General features: G+C 42.3%; 1 protein-coding gene across 1 annotated transcript; it reads left to right on the top strand.

Moving 5' to 3' along the window:
• The first annotated feature begins 6,338 nt into the window (after nt 1-6,338).
• ptger4a (prostaglandin E receptor 4 (subtype EP4) a) lies at nt 6,339-9,381 on the top strand. Its single transcript, XM_041936611.1, has 2 exons — nt 6,339-7,406; nt 7,911-9,381. Exons 1-2 carry the CDS (start codon nt 6,624-6,626, stop codon nt 8,478-8,480), a joined length of 1,353 nt encoding a protein of 450 aa, XP_041792545.1. The 5' UTR covers nt 6,339-6,623; the 3' UTR covers nt 8,481-9,381.
• The last annotated feature ends 5,220 nt before the right edge of the window (nt 9,382-14,601 follow it).

Here is a 14,601-nt window from a genome sequence, read left to right as displayed (position 1 = left end):
TAGTGTTGTGAAATGATATGAGAAACAGTGCGACCAGACCCTCTGCACAGCTGGCTAATCGAAAACTGGGCCCAAGTGCCAGATGCAGTGTTGGAAGTGTTGGGCGCGCCCACCCTGTTCTGGTGAGGGAGAGAAAAAAGTTGGGTTAAGTATTTCACCCCTCATCCTTATCCCAACCACTGAACCCTCCCCTGACTGAAGAATGGTCTGATCCATTCACCCACTACAGAATGTGTACTGTATAACAGCTGACTCTTGTACAAACATGACCCTGACATTTATGAGGCTATTTGATGCTGTGATACTCAGAGGCCTTTCCAGTGTCTCTCTCTGTTGAGCAAGTGTTGCGGTAAGACGTATCACAGCTGTCCCACTGGCCTGATGAACACACCCAAAACAAACTATCCTCATTTCCCCTCACGTTGGATGGTGGGAGCATGTGGCGATTGCCTCATTAGTGAAGATGGAGGAAGAATAATGGTGGAGAATAATGTATCACGTGTGATTGTTCAGATGTGACATCAATGACAAATGATTTTAAGATGCTGATGATTTTCCTTCTGCCCTAACCCTCAGTGCATGTAGGTGCACAGCTACGTAATGAGCTAAACGCACGTTTGCACACTTTACATGAACATATGTATCTTATAATGTGCTAAATGGTTAACATAAAGGGAAGTGCAGTAAACTGTATCAACAAATCAACTTGTATAATAAATGAGTGCCTACAAATTGTAATAATAAGGGTGTCTGTGGAGCAAATTAAAGGCAGCAGATCCATATTTGTGTGGTCGCGGATCTGGCGAAATGGTTTAAAGTCAATGTCACTTAAATTGCGCTACTAGCAGCAGAATGTTCAGCAACAAAACCTCTCACATCCTTTCTTACTGACGTGCGCATCATTAATGCTGACGCTGTAGGTGCCATTCAGTTTGCATTTCAACGAGCTGACGCAGCAGGAGTTCACAAAGAGCATCCGGTGTGTCTAAAACCAATCCGCAAACTCGTAAACGCGTAGCAATTGGAATATAAATGAGCTGATTAAATGTGCAGCGCTGGTCCGGTTTGACTCGTTTGTGTTGGTGTGGCCACCATCTTTAATTCATGCATCATCAGCAATATAACATCCTGCATGCTTTTTCCGTTGTACTCTAATGGGCAGCTGTGGTCATCTGGTCATAGGAAGATTAGCAGCAAATGTCCTTAATGTAGCTCAGAGTTTCTCTCTCTGTCAATGATTACCACAATAATGTCTGCAAGCAGAGGCACACTTGTGCAGCAGCATGCACAGATGTGGGACTCCGTTTTTCTGATGAATCTGAACAGCATGGACGAATTAACACTATTAAAGTAACTTTGCACACTGTTGCTGTTTGACTGTTGCTATGATACTCTCTTTAGGGATAAACCGTCCTGCTGGAAGGTCAGGAAAATTATTGTGTGTAATGTTAAGAGCAAAGTGCATAATTAATGAGTCCTTTGTCTTTTTGGCTTAAATAAGCTTGAGCCACCTTTTGCTTGGGACAGGCTTTGCAGTCCCACAGACTCCAGGACAAACTGTCCCCTCTGGGTTCGATGTGTACCAGCTGAGGTCTGTCAAAAGCTGTGTCAATGCAGATGTTGACATTAGATGGATGTTTTATGCTCGGATCATTCCAGGTCGTATTTACAGTGTTCGTGCACATTGAATCTGTATTTTTAATTGATTAAATCTGATAACTTCATCGACAGTCCAAACGAATGAGCGACAGAGTTCAATCAGATGCCTGCGGTGAATAATCTCAAAAAGCAGACGGTGTTTCTGTTTTCATGTTGGCATCGCATGTCACACTCGGTGCCAGTTCAAACAGTTTACATCTGATTCGCTGCGCTACGGCTCTGTTATGCTGATTGAGATCGCATACGGATGTTATCTACAAATCGACCAGACCCCAGAATAAACACATCCAAACTCTCTCTAAACTTTACAGCTAAAAACAAGCTGCTGGCAGAGTGTTCTCCAGGACAACAACCCGTCCACCTGGGCTGACTGTCAAAGATGTTGGGAATCCCAGGCAAAGGTCAGGAGCGGCGACTCCATTGATGATACTTATTCTGATATGAAGTTAACTGTAAACTGCTCTATTTAAAGCTGAAACTTTAATGCTTTAAATAGAAATGCAGACAGTTTACCACAACAAGAACAACAGTGCAACATTTTATCTGCACTGAGGGTCAACGTTCATGAAAGCAAGTGCTCTTATCGGGTATTAGCATTGAATTTTCTAGTAAATCAGCAACCTCAAAATACCAGACCAATGTTTTGGCATATTTTAACTCATTCACTGCTCTCACATTCACTTTACTGCTGAAACAATATGAAAAACTGCTTGAAATTGAGATTAAAAGTTCTTTGAAAACAGCTCAGCTCAAGCATTAAATAGCTAGTTAGACATTTTGAGAAATATACGTCTCCTCTTTACGTGCAGAGTCAGATCATGATCAATACCACTGTAAACCAACAACTTATAAAGACGGGACCAGCTGCTTCCTGTAGTCTGCACCAGTTTCCTGGCCAGGCTCCTGGCCAAGGTTTGGGTTTCTGTAGAGATTAAACAAAAAAGATACAACACAATTTTACAGGTGCTACTAGGCAGATTTTGTCAGCATAGGTCAGAGGTAGGCTAGCTGTTTGTCCCTGTTTCCACTCTTTATGCTAAGCTAAACTAACCAACTCCTGGCTCCAGATTCATATTTACTGTTCGAACATTTATGAGATCAGTATTCTCATCTGCAAGAAAGCGAACATTTCTCAAAATGTTGGAAGTCGGAGGCCATCATGTGTGAGAAAAAGCTCAGAAAAACAAACATTTTGACACCAATAATTCCACTAAAACTGAGTGGACTGTCCGCTGAGACTGATCATGTGATATGATCAAAAGCTCCACAGCAGCGACTTAATGCCCTTTATGGTGAGGCCGCTTGTAGGCTGGTTTGAGACAGCTAATCCATTCCAATGAATATCATGTCTGCTTTCGTTATTGTCAAAATCATTTGCATGTATGCACGTCAGTTCATTGACAAAAATGTGCTCGTACAGAGTCCCTGTTGTCAGTTACCAAATGTGTGGGCGTGTACGTGCTTCCCTGCACGCATCCCGCAGAATTACACCTGGAATGAAGACAGTTTTCTCTGACCCATCCCACAAGCTACCGAATGTGTCTGTACCTGTCCACAGGGATCAAAGTTTACTCTGCAGGTAGTTGTTGTTTTCCTAAACAAAAAGGCCTGTGGCGAACCATAATCTCAGGCGATAAATCACAGGCTCAGCCCCAGTCTTAAACCCAAACACAGACACATTATTGCAGGGGAAATCATCCATGGCTTCACCTCAACACTGTGGCAAATCCAATACACTGCACACCTGTGATTGCATTTCTGTTTTTGCTTCCCCTTGTCGTAATTGTCCTTCTTGTTCTAAGAAAGTCAAATCCCAAACAGCTATCACAGAAAAACAATTATGGAGGGTTTTCCACCAATTGGCACTACTTTGTGGATATAAGAGTCTGTAAAGACAACAACAAATCCTTTCCAAAGACACAATGCAGTAATTGTCTGGCACAGGAATTAAAGCCCTGGAAGAAACGCTGTGTATGGGAAGTTGTTTTTACTTTGCTTTCTTTAAACTACAAAGTCTGCCAAAATAACAAATGTACAAACAGAAAGACCCACTCAGCTGCGCGATTGTCTATCAACACATCGTGAGCTGCAGTTGTGTTGACAGGAAAACTGATTCTTTCGGCAGCGCTGGTGGTCATTACTGTGAGTCTGCAGCGCGGCCACACTGCAGGTTATCTGACTTCGACACACAAATCCAGGAAAAGCACATTCATGAGAAGCCTAATCTGTAAAATCTACTTACAGAACATTCTGCAAGGCTTTAAACCAGACATGCAAGTTCAGAAACAGGAGGCTGAGATCATATTTTATATGTATGCACAGGGTGGCATACACACACGCACATATGCATTACATAACAGCTGTTTTTCAAAGAATTGACATGTTAAGGCCAACTATGTTACATACAGCCTACGTATGAATGGCACGCTTAGGAAAATATTATTTTTTCAAGGCTGTGCTACGCCCATACTCGCAGAGGGTTTCCCCCTTTTCTGTGTTTAAATAAATGCCAGAAATTGACAACAAAGAAAACAACAAGTGTGTTTTCCATGAGCACAGGGTCACTGTGGTGGGATGACGTCAGGCAGCGGGGCTCAGGGTCTCGGTTCCTCAGAGTTCAACATGTTCTGTGGAAGCAGTCGCAGTGTAGCCGGGGGGGCACAACCTGAAAATGTGGACTGTAAGTTATTCATGCAGATCTGTGTTTGTTCAAGATTCTGCGCATTCAAGTTATTCACGCTGAATATCTTACTGTTTAGACAGCAAGCCCGTGCTGCTTTTCATAAATGTTAGCTCAGGGCATCACATGCAGACAACAGATAAGCGCCAGACACAAGCGTTTACCCCACCCACCGCTGACATAATCAGTACATTTACACCCCGCCCACCTGAGCATGGTGATGTTAAGCCGGTTGGTTTGTTAAAGTCATCAAGAGCTGCCTCACTCCACATAACCACACGCCATAACAAGCAACACGCCTCACACTGCATGTGTAATAAAACGGCTACTTTCCAGTCGTCTTGATGCCAGCGTGTTTACAGGTCGGCGTGTGTTGACCTCTCATGGTTGCCCTTTAATCCAACTGAGCAGGGGTGATTTCCATTTCCACATAGGGGCGCTACAACCTGCGGGGCAAGGGTCACATGACGGGATTAGCCGAGCTAGCAAGCTAATCTGCTCACATGTTTACTGCCAGATATCTACTATTGGCTGTGCAAGATTTTATTACAATAGTATTCAATAGACCACACTGTCTGCTGGTACATTTGGCACATTTCTGCAGGAGCTGATAATTGAAAATGTTTGTTGTCTGATCATTACAACAGTATTCAGCCGTACTCATGTGGTACTTCTCTGGACATTGTGAACAGAGCAGATGGAGGTCCTGATGGAGAGTTTGTAGGAAACTCACAGTAATGCTGTGATCACTGTAAAAATCTGATTAACATTTATTGACATGAATATTCATAATTAGCCACAAGTTTTCTCATGATCATTATTTTTAGATTAATTATATTGAGTTTTGCATTTTGCATTGTTCTGTCAGCGAAAGTGATGCCAAATCAAAGATGGCGTTCGATTTCTTCCTCGCTCGCCGACTGAGATTCTGCGCTGCAGCATCGTGTCGCCACTTGTGGTTGCAGGCTTTAATGCATCAATACAAATGTTTGATCGTTTGTTGTTCCAATACAGTAATCCAGCTTTTAAGTTTCAAATCCAGTTGTGCTTCTGCAGTACATTCATTTTGTGCCAGAAAGGCTTTCTTTCTGATCCACCTGTGGTTCCTTAAATCAACCTCACAGCTCAGAGTGGATTAACACACACACGGGAGAACTCTTCATTCGTTTGAAGGAATCGTGTCCAGATGTCTGGACGGAGAGATATCGGTGGTGTCTGATGCCAGGAGTTTTCATAAAGAGGCTGAGTCCATGCCCCACAGAGTAAATAATCCCGTGTTTTGTTTTGCAGGGAGTCATCTCTCAGCAGGGAATCATGTTTATTTGCTCTCCGATAAATGCAGAAATAAAATTATGCTGTGTCCATCTTTAACTGAAAAATGTGTTTGAGGACTGAAAATGAACGGTCTCATATTTGGAAGAAGTTGATCTTAGAAACAGTCTCTTCAACCTTATGTTTTTTTTTTTTTTAAGAAACACAAAGTCTTGAGTCTTGATCCAAAATCAAAATGACCATCAGAAAATCAATTTTGTTCAACCTTTGACTATCTTTAATTAGAATTTGTTTAATGTTTTAACTTTTTATACCCTTCCCTTCTTTTGGGTTATTCTTCTTCTGTTTCGTGGCACATTTAAGATTACAGGAATATTTGCTTCTAACAAAGAACAAACTCTTTCTGGCTGCCATGTAATGGGTGAAAAAATAGATGTTTGTGGACACCAGCCTCAACTAATTGGCCAAAATATAGGATCTCACTTTTGTAACTTTTTATAACTTCGTAATGTTTAACCACGTTGTACAAGACTTGTTGTGAGTTCACGTCAGCCTCTGTGTGACGGTGTTCAATATGTCCAAGGCCTTTCCTGCACCACAGCGAACAGCTGACGATGGCTGTGAGGCGAAATGAAGGGGAGGGACTGAGCCCCGCAGGAAGCTTGAAAGGCAGAGCCTTATTTCAATGAAGTCACTGGTGTCTGTTGGCTGCTTTTATCTCTCTGTCCTGGTGAGAGAAATCTGCTTCTGTGTTGCAAAGCTTGCTGAGGAACTGACATGAAAACACCACTGAACCTTCGGGGACCACAGCGGACATGATGCTCTGCAGGGGGATGGACGTGTAATAGAAGTTGGTTTTAAGATAAGGTGCAAACTTTTTTTTTTTTTTCTGATTTTGACAATGTTGCCCTGGCTTCTTTCAAGTGCAAACAAGTTTCCTCCCCTGGACTGGAAATACTGGCGCTGAGAAAAGTTGTGTCAGTCGTCTTCACTGCGCTCGAAGGACATAACAATGAATAATCAATCGATGACAGGAAGGACAATGGTCCCGACCATTCCGTCTATTATGTTCATTTTCGGGGTGGTTGGGAACGTCATCGCCATCGTGGTTCTTTGTAAATCCCGCAAGGAACAGAAAGAAACCACGTTTTACACGCTGGTGTGTGGACTGGCAATCACGGACCTCCTGGGCACACTGCTAGCCAGTCCGGTCACCATCGCCACTTATGTGAAAGGTTCGTGGCCCGGAGAAGACCCGCTGTGCCAGTACTTTGGATTCACCCTACTTTTCTTCTCTCTGGCTGGGCTCAGTATCATCTGTGCCATGTCGGTGGAGAGGTACATCGCTATAAACCATGCCTACTTCTACAATGACTATGTGGACCAAAAACTGGCGGGTTTGACTCTCCTGGCGATCTACATCTCCAACGCGCTTTTCTGCGCCCTGCCGATTATCGGCTTTGGACAGGTGAAGAAACAATACCCGCAAACTTGGTGTTTTTTAGAGTGGAGGAGCAACAAGACCAGCGATGCCGCCTACTCCTATATGTATGCGGGTTTCAGCTCCCTTCTGATTCTCGCCACTGTCATCTGTAACGTGTTGGTGTGCGTGGCTTTGATCCGGATGCACCGGCGTTTCGTGCGTAGGATGTCGCTGGGAACCGACCTGGGGCGCAACGTGGACCCGCGGAGGAGAGGACGCAGCTTTGGGCGTCTGGCCGGTGCAGAGATTCAGATGGTCATCCTGCTCATAGGCACGTCGGCAGTGGTGCTTATCTGCTCCATCCCACTTGTTGTAAGTTCTCTTTTCTCCGCTCTCTGTGGGTTATTTCTATCCATTACGCACATTTTACGCGCGCCACTTTTACGCATAAATGTCGGGGTTTCTTTTATACATGAAACAGTGGCCTAGTATTTTGATCCAAGAAAAATGTTCCGTTTAGTGCTAAATAACTTTTTCCTTGTCTTTTTTAAGCCACTGCTCTCTCACTCCTTTGTCATTCTATCCATACGCACGTTTTACGCACGGTACTTTTACGCCGAAGTGATGTTTTTGTAAGTGGAACAATTGGTTCATGCTATTTGATCCAAAACCAAATTGATGATTAGAGACAAAAGTTCAAACATATTTCTCTTCAGATTGAATTTCTTTTCCATCCCTCTTTTTTCTCTTTTGCTGCTCCAGTGCTCCATGTTTTTTTTAGTGTCTATCTCACTTTTCCTCTCAGAAACGCACATATGTACCCACAGTTGCAAACTCACACATAATTTGAAATATCTATTCTATCTTCCCTTGCAGGCTCAGGTGTTTTTGAATCAGCTGTATAAGACTCCAGTGGAACTGAGGTTGGACAAAAATCCTGATCTTCGAGCGATCCGCTTCGCCTCCTTCAACCCCATTCTTGACCCGTGGATCTACATCCTTCTCCGCAAAGCTGTTCTCCTCAAGCTCATTGAGAAAATCAAGTGCTTGTTTTGCAAGATAGGAGCACGGGGGCAACAGAGACAAGGAAACTTCCACTGTATAGATGCTCATCAGCTCTCCTCGGTCATCTCTAAGCGGGACTCCAACTCCATGGTCTCGCATGACCTGCGAGATATCACCAGCAGCTCCCAGACCTTCCTCTACCTACCAGAGGGAAGTGAGGGGTACACTGGAAGTTGTCATAAAGCAAACAGACTCTCTGGTTCACGACCTTCATCGGTCAGAAACTCGCAAGCTTCTTATACGTCTGAGCAGGGCAGCATTGAGGCTCAGAGGAAAGAAGGGACCAGTGTAATCAGGGACCTTTCAGCCCTACCATGCCCAAAAGACCCAGCACTCCAGGTGTCGTTGAGCACTGAGACAGTGGAGGAGAAATGCATCTGATTACACTCTGAATTTGGAGAAAAATCTTGTCTATTGAGTGACTTCACAGGAAGTGAACTTTTAAACCTCTGAAAAATGGGGAAAGGCCCATATGAATAATACAAGACTCCTGATGTGAAGTGAAAGAAATAAAAACTTGAAGTGCTGTGAGCTTTATCACCCTGTGCTATCTGTTTCAGCACCCAGCTACCTCAAGTGATGACTGACTCTGACTGTGTGAGCAGCTTTCGTCATTTTGCCCAAAACAGATGTTGTTCTAGCAGAGATGACCCACTTCTTCATGGCTCAAGTGTCAGCGATGGAAAAGATATCCTTCCTAATTTCAGCCGCTTTGTTCAATCATTGCGGAAAATTGTGACTGTAAACTATATGAGGCCAGTAGTTTAGAATAATTGAGTCACACAATGAAAACAGTATTGAATATGATCCTTATGAGTAATCGTTGGCATGCGTGCTGCCATTGTAAGACTGATTCGTTTAACAAACTCTGTTGTAAAGTGCTGTTTGAAGGACATGCTGTGTTGGTTCCATGACTAATGTACCGTGCAGTATTATTATGTGGTGAACACCAACGTCTTTGTTCCTCAGCCCTGGAATAGACACAAATATGTCATCTCAAATTGTTAAAACTTTGTTTTCCATCTTGCAGTGAGGGTACAAAGATTCCTGCACCGTAGTTATTAATACCAAGGTGTTTAAATCTGAGTGGGAATGTTGAACGTTTATTTCTGTAGAAAATGTGTAAATCAGTGCACAGATGTTGCTTAATGCCGAGTATTTAGATGAAGATATGTCAACGCAGCTGTCAGTTTGAGAAAAGCGGTGTTCTAAATGATCAGTGTTGTGTAAAATATTGTTTGTAATAAAATTATTCTTCTCTAGGAGAAGGTTCTAGTTAATAAATCACAACTCTAAAGATTGTCCACCCTAAAAAAGTATTTATGCTCATTTATTAAATTGTTTCAGTCGTGCTTGATCCTGACCTGCTTATGAATTGCTATATTCCAGCAGAAACATCCAGGCTCAAATAAGTTTGTATCACTTAAGGCTGCAACTGACAGTTTCTCTGCTGATTATACTCACTTCATTGATAAATTGTTTAGTCAAAACATAAGAAAAATGCTAAAAATATCAACAATTTTCTTCAAGGTGACATCTTCAACATGCTCTTCTTGTAGAACCGGCAGTCCAAAACTCAATTAGACTTAGTTTACAGTTAGATCAAACAGAGTGAATCAGAAATGACTCACATTTTCTAAGCAGTTACCAGCAGGTGTTTTACTTGGAAGCGGCTTGAAAGAATAATGTTTTATCGCACCAGCTGACTAATTGTTTTGGCTCTGGTATCAATTAGACAAAAATCCGAGGTTACCCAATTCTGCATGCCTAAATTTCAAGTTTGTAAAAGTGCTTATTTTGTCAAACACGTGCAGATGAATCACTTTTTTTTTCTGTGCCACATTTGTTCCAATGGCAGGATTCCCCTTTTGTAATGTCCTATAATATCAGTCAGTTGAGCCTTTCAGCAGCTGTCTTACCAATATATACAGTAACAGACTGAACTTTTGACCTCCTTTTGCTTGAGCTTCTTCCACTCAAACATGTCTTAATTTCAGCAGCCTCAGAGTCTACCTCCTTTTCCCTGTTATTAAATCGGCCCCATTGTTGCTTAATGCATTCTTGCTTTTCTTGTTTCTCTCGCTGCTGTTAATTTTAGACAAGTTTGTTCGTGTGCATAAATGCTGAGATTCACACCCCTCCAGACTGTATAGTATGATATTTAGTTAAAGGCTTGACATACAAGTGGCCTACTAAACAACGTCCTTTAAATTATTTTTAAATCCAATCCTTAGCCACTTTATTTAGCATTTTGTTTACATTGCCATGTAGTATTAAATCTGTGGGCATGAGGCCAGGAGTGCTGTCGTATCACTTGTCACATGTGTAAACAATAACTTGAGCAGTAATAACTTTGGTGTGTTCAGGAGTACAAATGTGCACATTTTTTAAAGTCAGCTGTAAATCAACACCCTCGCTTCAGCAAACATGCCTTCAACACGTCATCGTATGTTGACAACAGAAAGCGGAAGTTAATAATACGAGCACCAAGTTTCTCACACTCGCTTCATGAACCCCATTAGCACAGACAGATGGCCCTGAAGAGAGCAGGCTGCCACTTTTCCAAAGTTTATAGCCAAACAAACAAATAAACAAACCCAGAGTGTTAAATCTCTGGGGTATGATGGGGTTAAGATTTTTGTAAGTGTACAAACAAAAAAAACTGGTCACGTGTCAAATAGTTAATGCCAGACAGAAACAGAGAAAAACAGAGAGAGTCTTAGTCTGATGGAAAAAAAAAATAATCAGGGTTTCAGGAAGTAGACCTGGCCGAGAGAGCTTCTCTCCTGAAACAATAAACACAATCTAAGGCTCCAATTCATTGCAATTAAGCTTAAACAAGCAATGCAGTGGCTTAAGGAAACACACTGCAGAGACGCCTAAAAGACAGTGTCAGAGTGTCCTCCAGACTCTGGGAACAACACGCATTAATCGAATTAAACTGTGAAAAATGGGATTGTACAGTAGCGCAACACAGTGATGCATGGAACAAGTTCTCCACCTCTCAGCAATGTGATCCTCTTCGCTTTCACCAGAGTCAGCTGTACCTAATTAAATGTATAAATGGACAGCCGGTGAGGCTGATATTTACCGTCTGTGTGAACAGGTGTGCGTTCAGAGAACAAATGAGCTGCAGAACAGCGTCCCTGACCTCTTAGAAACCAGTCTGATGCGAAGTCTTTTCAAACAACCAGCAGGATTATTTTGTTGGATATGTTAAGACTGGAGGCGGAGGTTGTGATGCTTGGATAAGAGGGTCTTCAGTCATGACATGAACGTCATTACGACAGCGGAGGAAACAAGTGTAGCTGCATTACATCAGCGGGGTCCTTCAGTGACGCTCTGCACCCTGTCCCCTCTGTGCTCATTGATAAACAGCAGAAAACACCTGCTGCTGCTCCTCCTCAGCTGTCACCCTCAGTTGTAAAGGACACTGAACAATCCCATTCTGGAAATATGCCAGAACCAAAGCAGAACTGGTGCAGGAAGTGAGCAGTGTCTCACAGTGGTATCCCTTCAAGAGCAAGAGTTTCTCTCATATTAGTGCAAACATCATCCTTTTGTCTGCATGTGTGACACCCATGATGCAAAAAGATCTTAGTGCTAAAGTGCTATCAGAACACTGAGACCTTGTTTGGTCAGAAATTTGAAGGCTTAAAGGGTACAAAAATATATGTTCTCACATACCAAGCAGACAGGTTTGATTGGGACTATTTTTTCTGCAGAAAGTAGAGCCAAAGGAAACTGTTCACAGTGACGTCTGTGGATTACCCGGAGCAACAGGGACGCTGTGTCTGCATGTTGTGGTTACATTTTTGAAAAGCGATTTTTTTTAATGCCATGAGCACCACAAATGAAATTCCACTCAGTTTAATTGTATTAAAGGGACACCGATGACACACATGAAGATCAGTTTCTCACAAGAGCTGCAGACCTGGGCTGTTGAATTGTCACGCCAAAGTGTGCAACATACCCGCCAATCCACGAGAGGATAACATGTCAGTGTGAGGCTTTGCCTCAGTTGGGAAAAGTACACGCGTATGAAGGTGCGTTGCCAGCAGGGGGCGATAATGACGGGAGCAAAGGATGGACGTAGGATAAAGAGCGACAGAGTCTGTGTATGGAAGGGTCAAACGGGTCACACAGTGTTTGTTTCCTGTGTGAAACCAAAAATCACTCTATTTTAACTTGTGTAACACACTTACCGTATCTCATGTACATAAGTTACACTACGTGATGTAACTCACGTACTTATTTTGACTGAAACCATGATCTTTTCCTAAACCTAACCAAGTCATTCTGGTACCTAAACTGAACCAAACTGCTGTCGTTACCTGAAGTGTTTCTCAACAAGCTTTATTGTGGAAGTGTAACCAACGTTACATATTTACTATTGCTAACTTGTCCGCAGAATCAGAGAGTGTAGTTTCCATGCAAGGGAAGGCAATGCAATGTGAACAGCTCCAGGCTAGGAAGCAGTCACCCTCCTGACTCCGTTAAATCCCACACAAATATACAGTATATGTAGAGCCACTTATTTCAAAGATTTTAAAGCAGAATTATGTACACCAGCAAGTTCCCATGAAATCAGCAGCTAATTGGAAACTTTGATCTCAACTGTTATATAATATCCAAGCAAGAGGAAAAACTTCACCACATGAGATGACCTGTCAGACAACAAGCACAGACACAGATATATGGAGGTTTAAATACACATGCTGCACATATTTTAAAAATACTTTCAATGTGTTTTTTTAATGTTAAACTGGAAGTGAAAGTTTTCCAGCAAAAACAAACTCTGAGTTCTGAGTAGAAGTAGATAAAAATGTATCTATCAGATTGAGAGCATTTTGCCAGGAAGTGTATAATGTTTCCAGATGAGAGTGTGTGAGTGTGCTACTGCATGTGTGTGTGGCTGTATTCATGAGGGTCACACTTATCGAAAGCATTTTCCACAGTTCGCAGAAGGTCAAATAATCTCAGGGGGTTTAGAGTTCACTGAGTCAATGATATCCATAAACTTCCAAAGAAAATACTTTTTTTAAAATTGCGCCTACAAACTACATACAGGAAGTAGCCTGCAGGGGGTCCAAATGAAACATTAACAGTTGAAATCAATGAGTCAGCTGGCACTTGGCGTGCACCTCCTGCACACTGTGTTCAGATCTAACCAGCGATCTCAGCTGTACGCCATCCAGGTACGTTTAAAACAGACGAAAAGCAACAAGAAACCATATGAAAAAAGAAAAAGATCAAATGGTAAAAAGATAAAAGACAAGCCTGCAACTTGAGTACCACAATACAGGAACTAAAGCTCTCTTATTTACACATTATATGTTGTTTGTTTGTTTAAACTGGACAAAAACTGAAGTGCCAGTGGTTATGTGCCAGAGTGTTTCTTGGCCAGGTGCAGTCATTCCTGCAAATTTCAGGAAACTGCATGACAGCGGCATTAATCCTCATCTAACTCATGGCAAGACAGAGTATTTCCCAAAATGTCAAACTATTCCTTTAACATGAATTTCAGCAAGGTGCACAAATCTTAATTACTTAAACAAACACGGTCACTTCATCAATCACTTGATGTTGTCTTAGCAGCCACCACATCAGAAAGACGCAGTTTCAAAGTGGCGTCGGTTCGGAGCACGGAGTGTAGCGGTGAACAGTTCAGGCACACAGTTTCAGGTCCACAGAGAGGTGCTCCAACAGAAAGTCACGTGCTCACACACGTACTGGAAGTCAGCAGCGTTTCCCAGCTTACCCCGCCGCCCCTGCCAACTCTGCTCCTCAGTCAGTGATTCTTGGAGCACTCAGCGTTTTTTGGGGTTTTTTTTTCTTACATACACCCGCTTAATACAACTATTTTTCTCCTCCATTCCTCAAATAATCATTATCCCCTGCAATCACTTATTACATGCTGAGTAGAATTTCCCCTCATCATTTCTCCGCACCATTAACTATTTATTTCAAAACAGGTTAATTTGACCGCAGAGCTTCTCCAGATGCTGAAGGTTGAGCTGCTGCTCTGCCTGGGAATCAGATTACCGCGTCTCACTCTGAGGTTTTCTGACAAACGGCACTCTGAAACAATGTTGATGGCTTTTAATGCTGCTCGTGTCCTGATTTGTTTTAGGATTTCTGCACCTCATAGCTCAAACCCAGTGTGTCTGCGTGCCAGCGTAAGCAGTGACTGAACCAATTCATTAATCACATGCAGCGTGAGCAGAAAGTAAATACGGTTTTGAATCATAGGTGTGGTGTTATTTTTATATGACTGTTGGGTTATTTAACCAAACTGAAATGTGGTTATTTTGACCCCATTTTAGACCCAACAAGCTCAAGTTATACCTGAAAAACTGTCACTAATGTACTGTTAGTTGTACAATATGGTGGAAATATGATATTCAACAACAACAACAAATTGTGACATGCAAAATTTAAAATAGATGGAGTTCAAAACCATATTTCAAGTTGGGTAAAAGACAACAACACAAACACTGCA

This window comes from Chelmon rostratus, chromosome 5 (genome assembly GCF_017976325.1).
Source record: "Chelmon rostratus isolate fCheRos1 chromosome 5, fCheRos1.pri, whole genome shotgun sequence".
In the NCBI taxonomy this organism is placed as follows: domain Eukaryota; kingdom Metazoa; phylum Chordata; class Actinopteri; order Chaetodontiformes; family Chaetodontidae; genus Chelmon; species Chelmon rostratus.
Note: the sequence above shows the minus strand (reverse complement) of the source record. Positions and strands in the feature narration are given on the sequence as shown.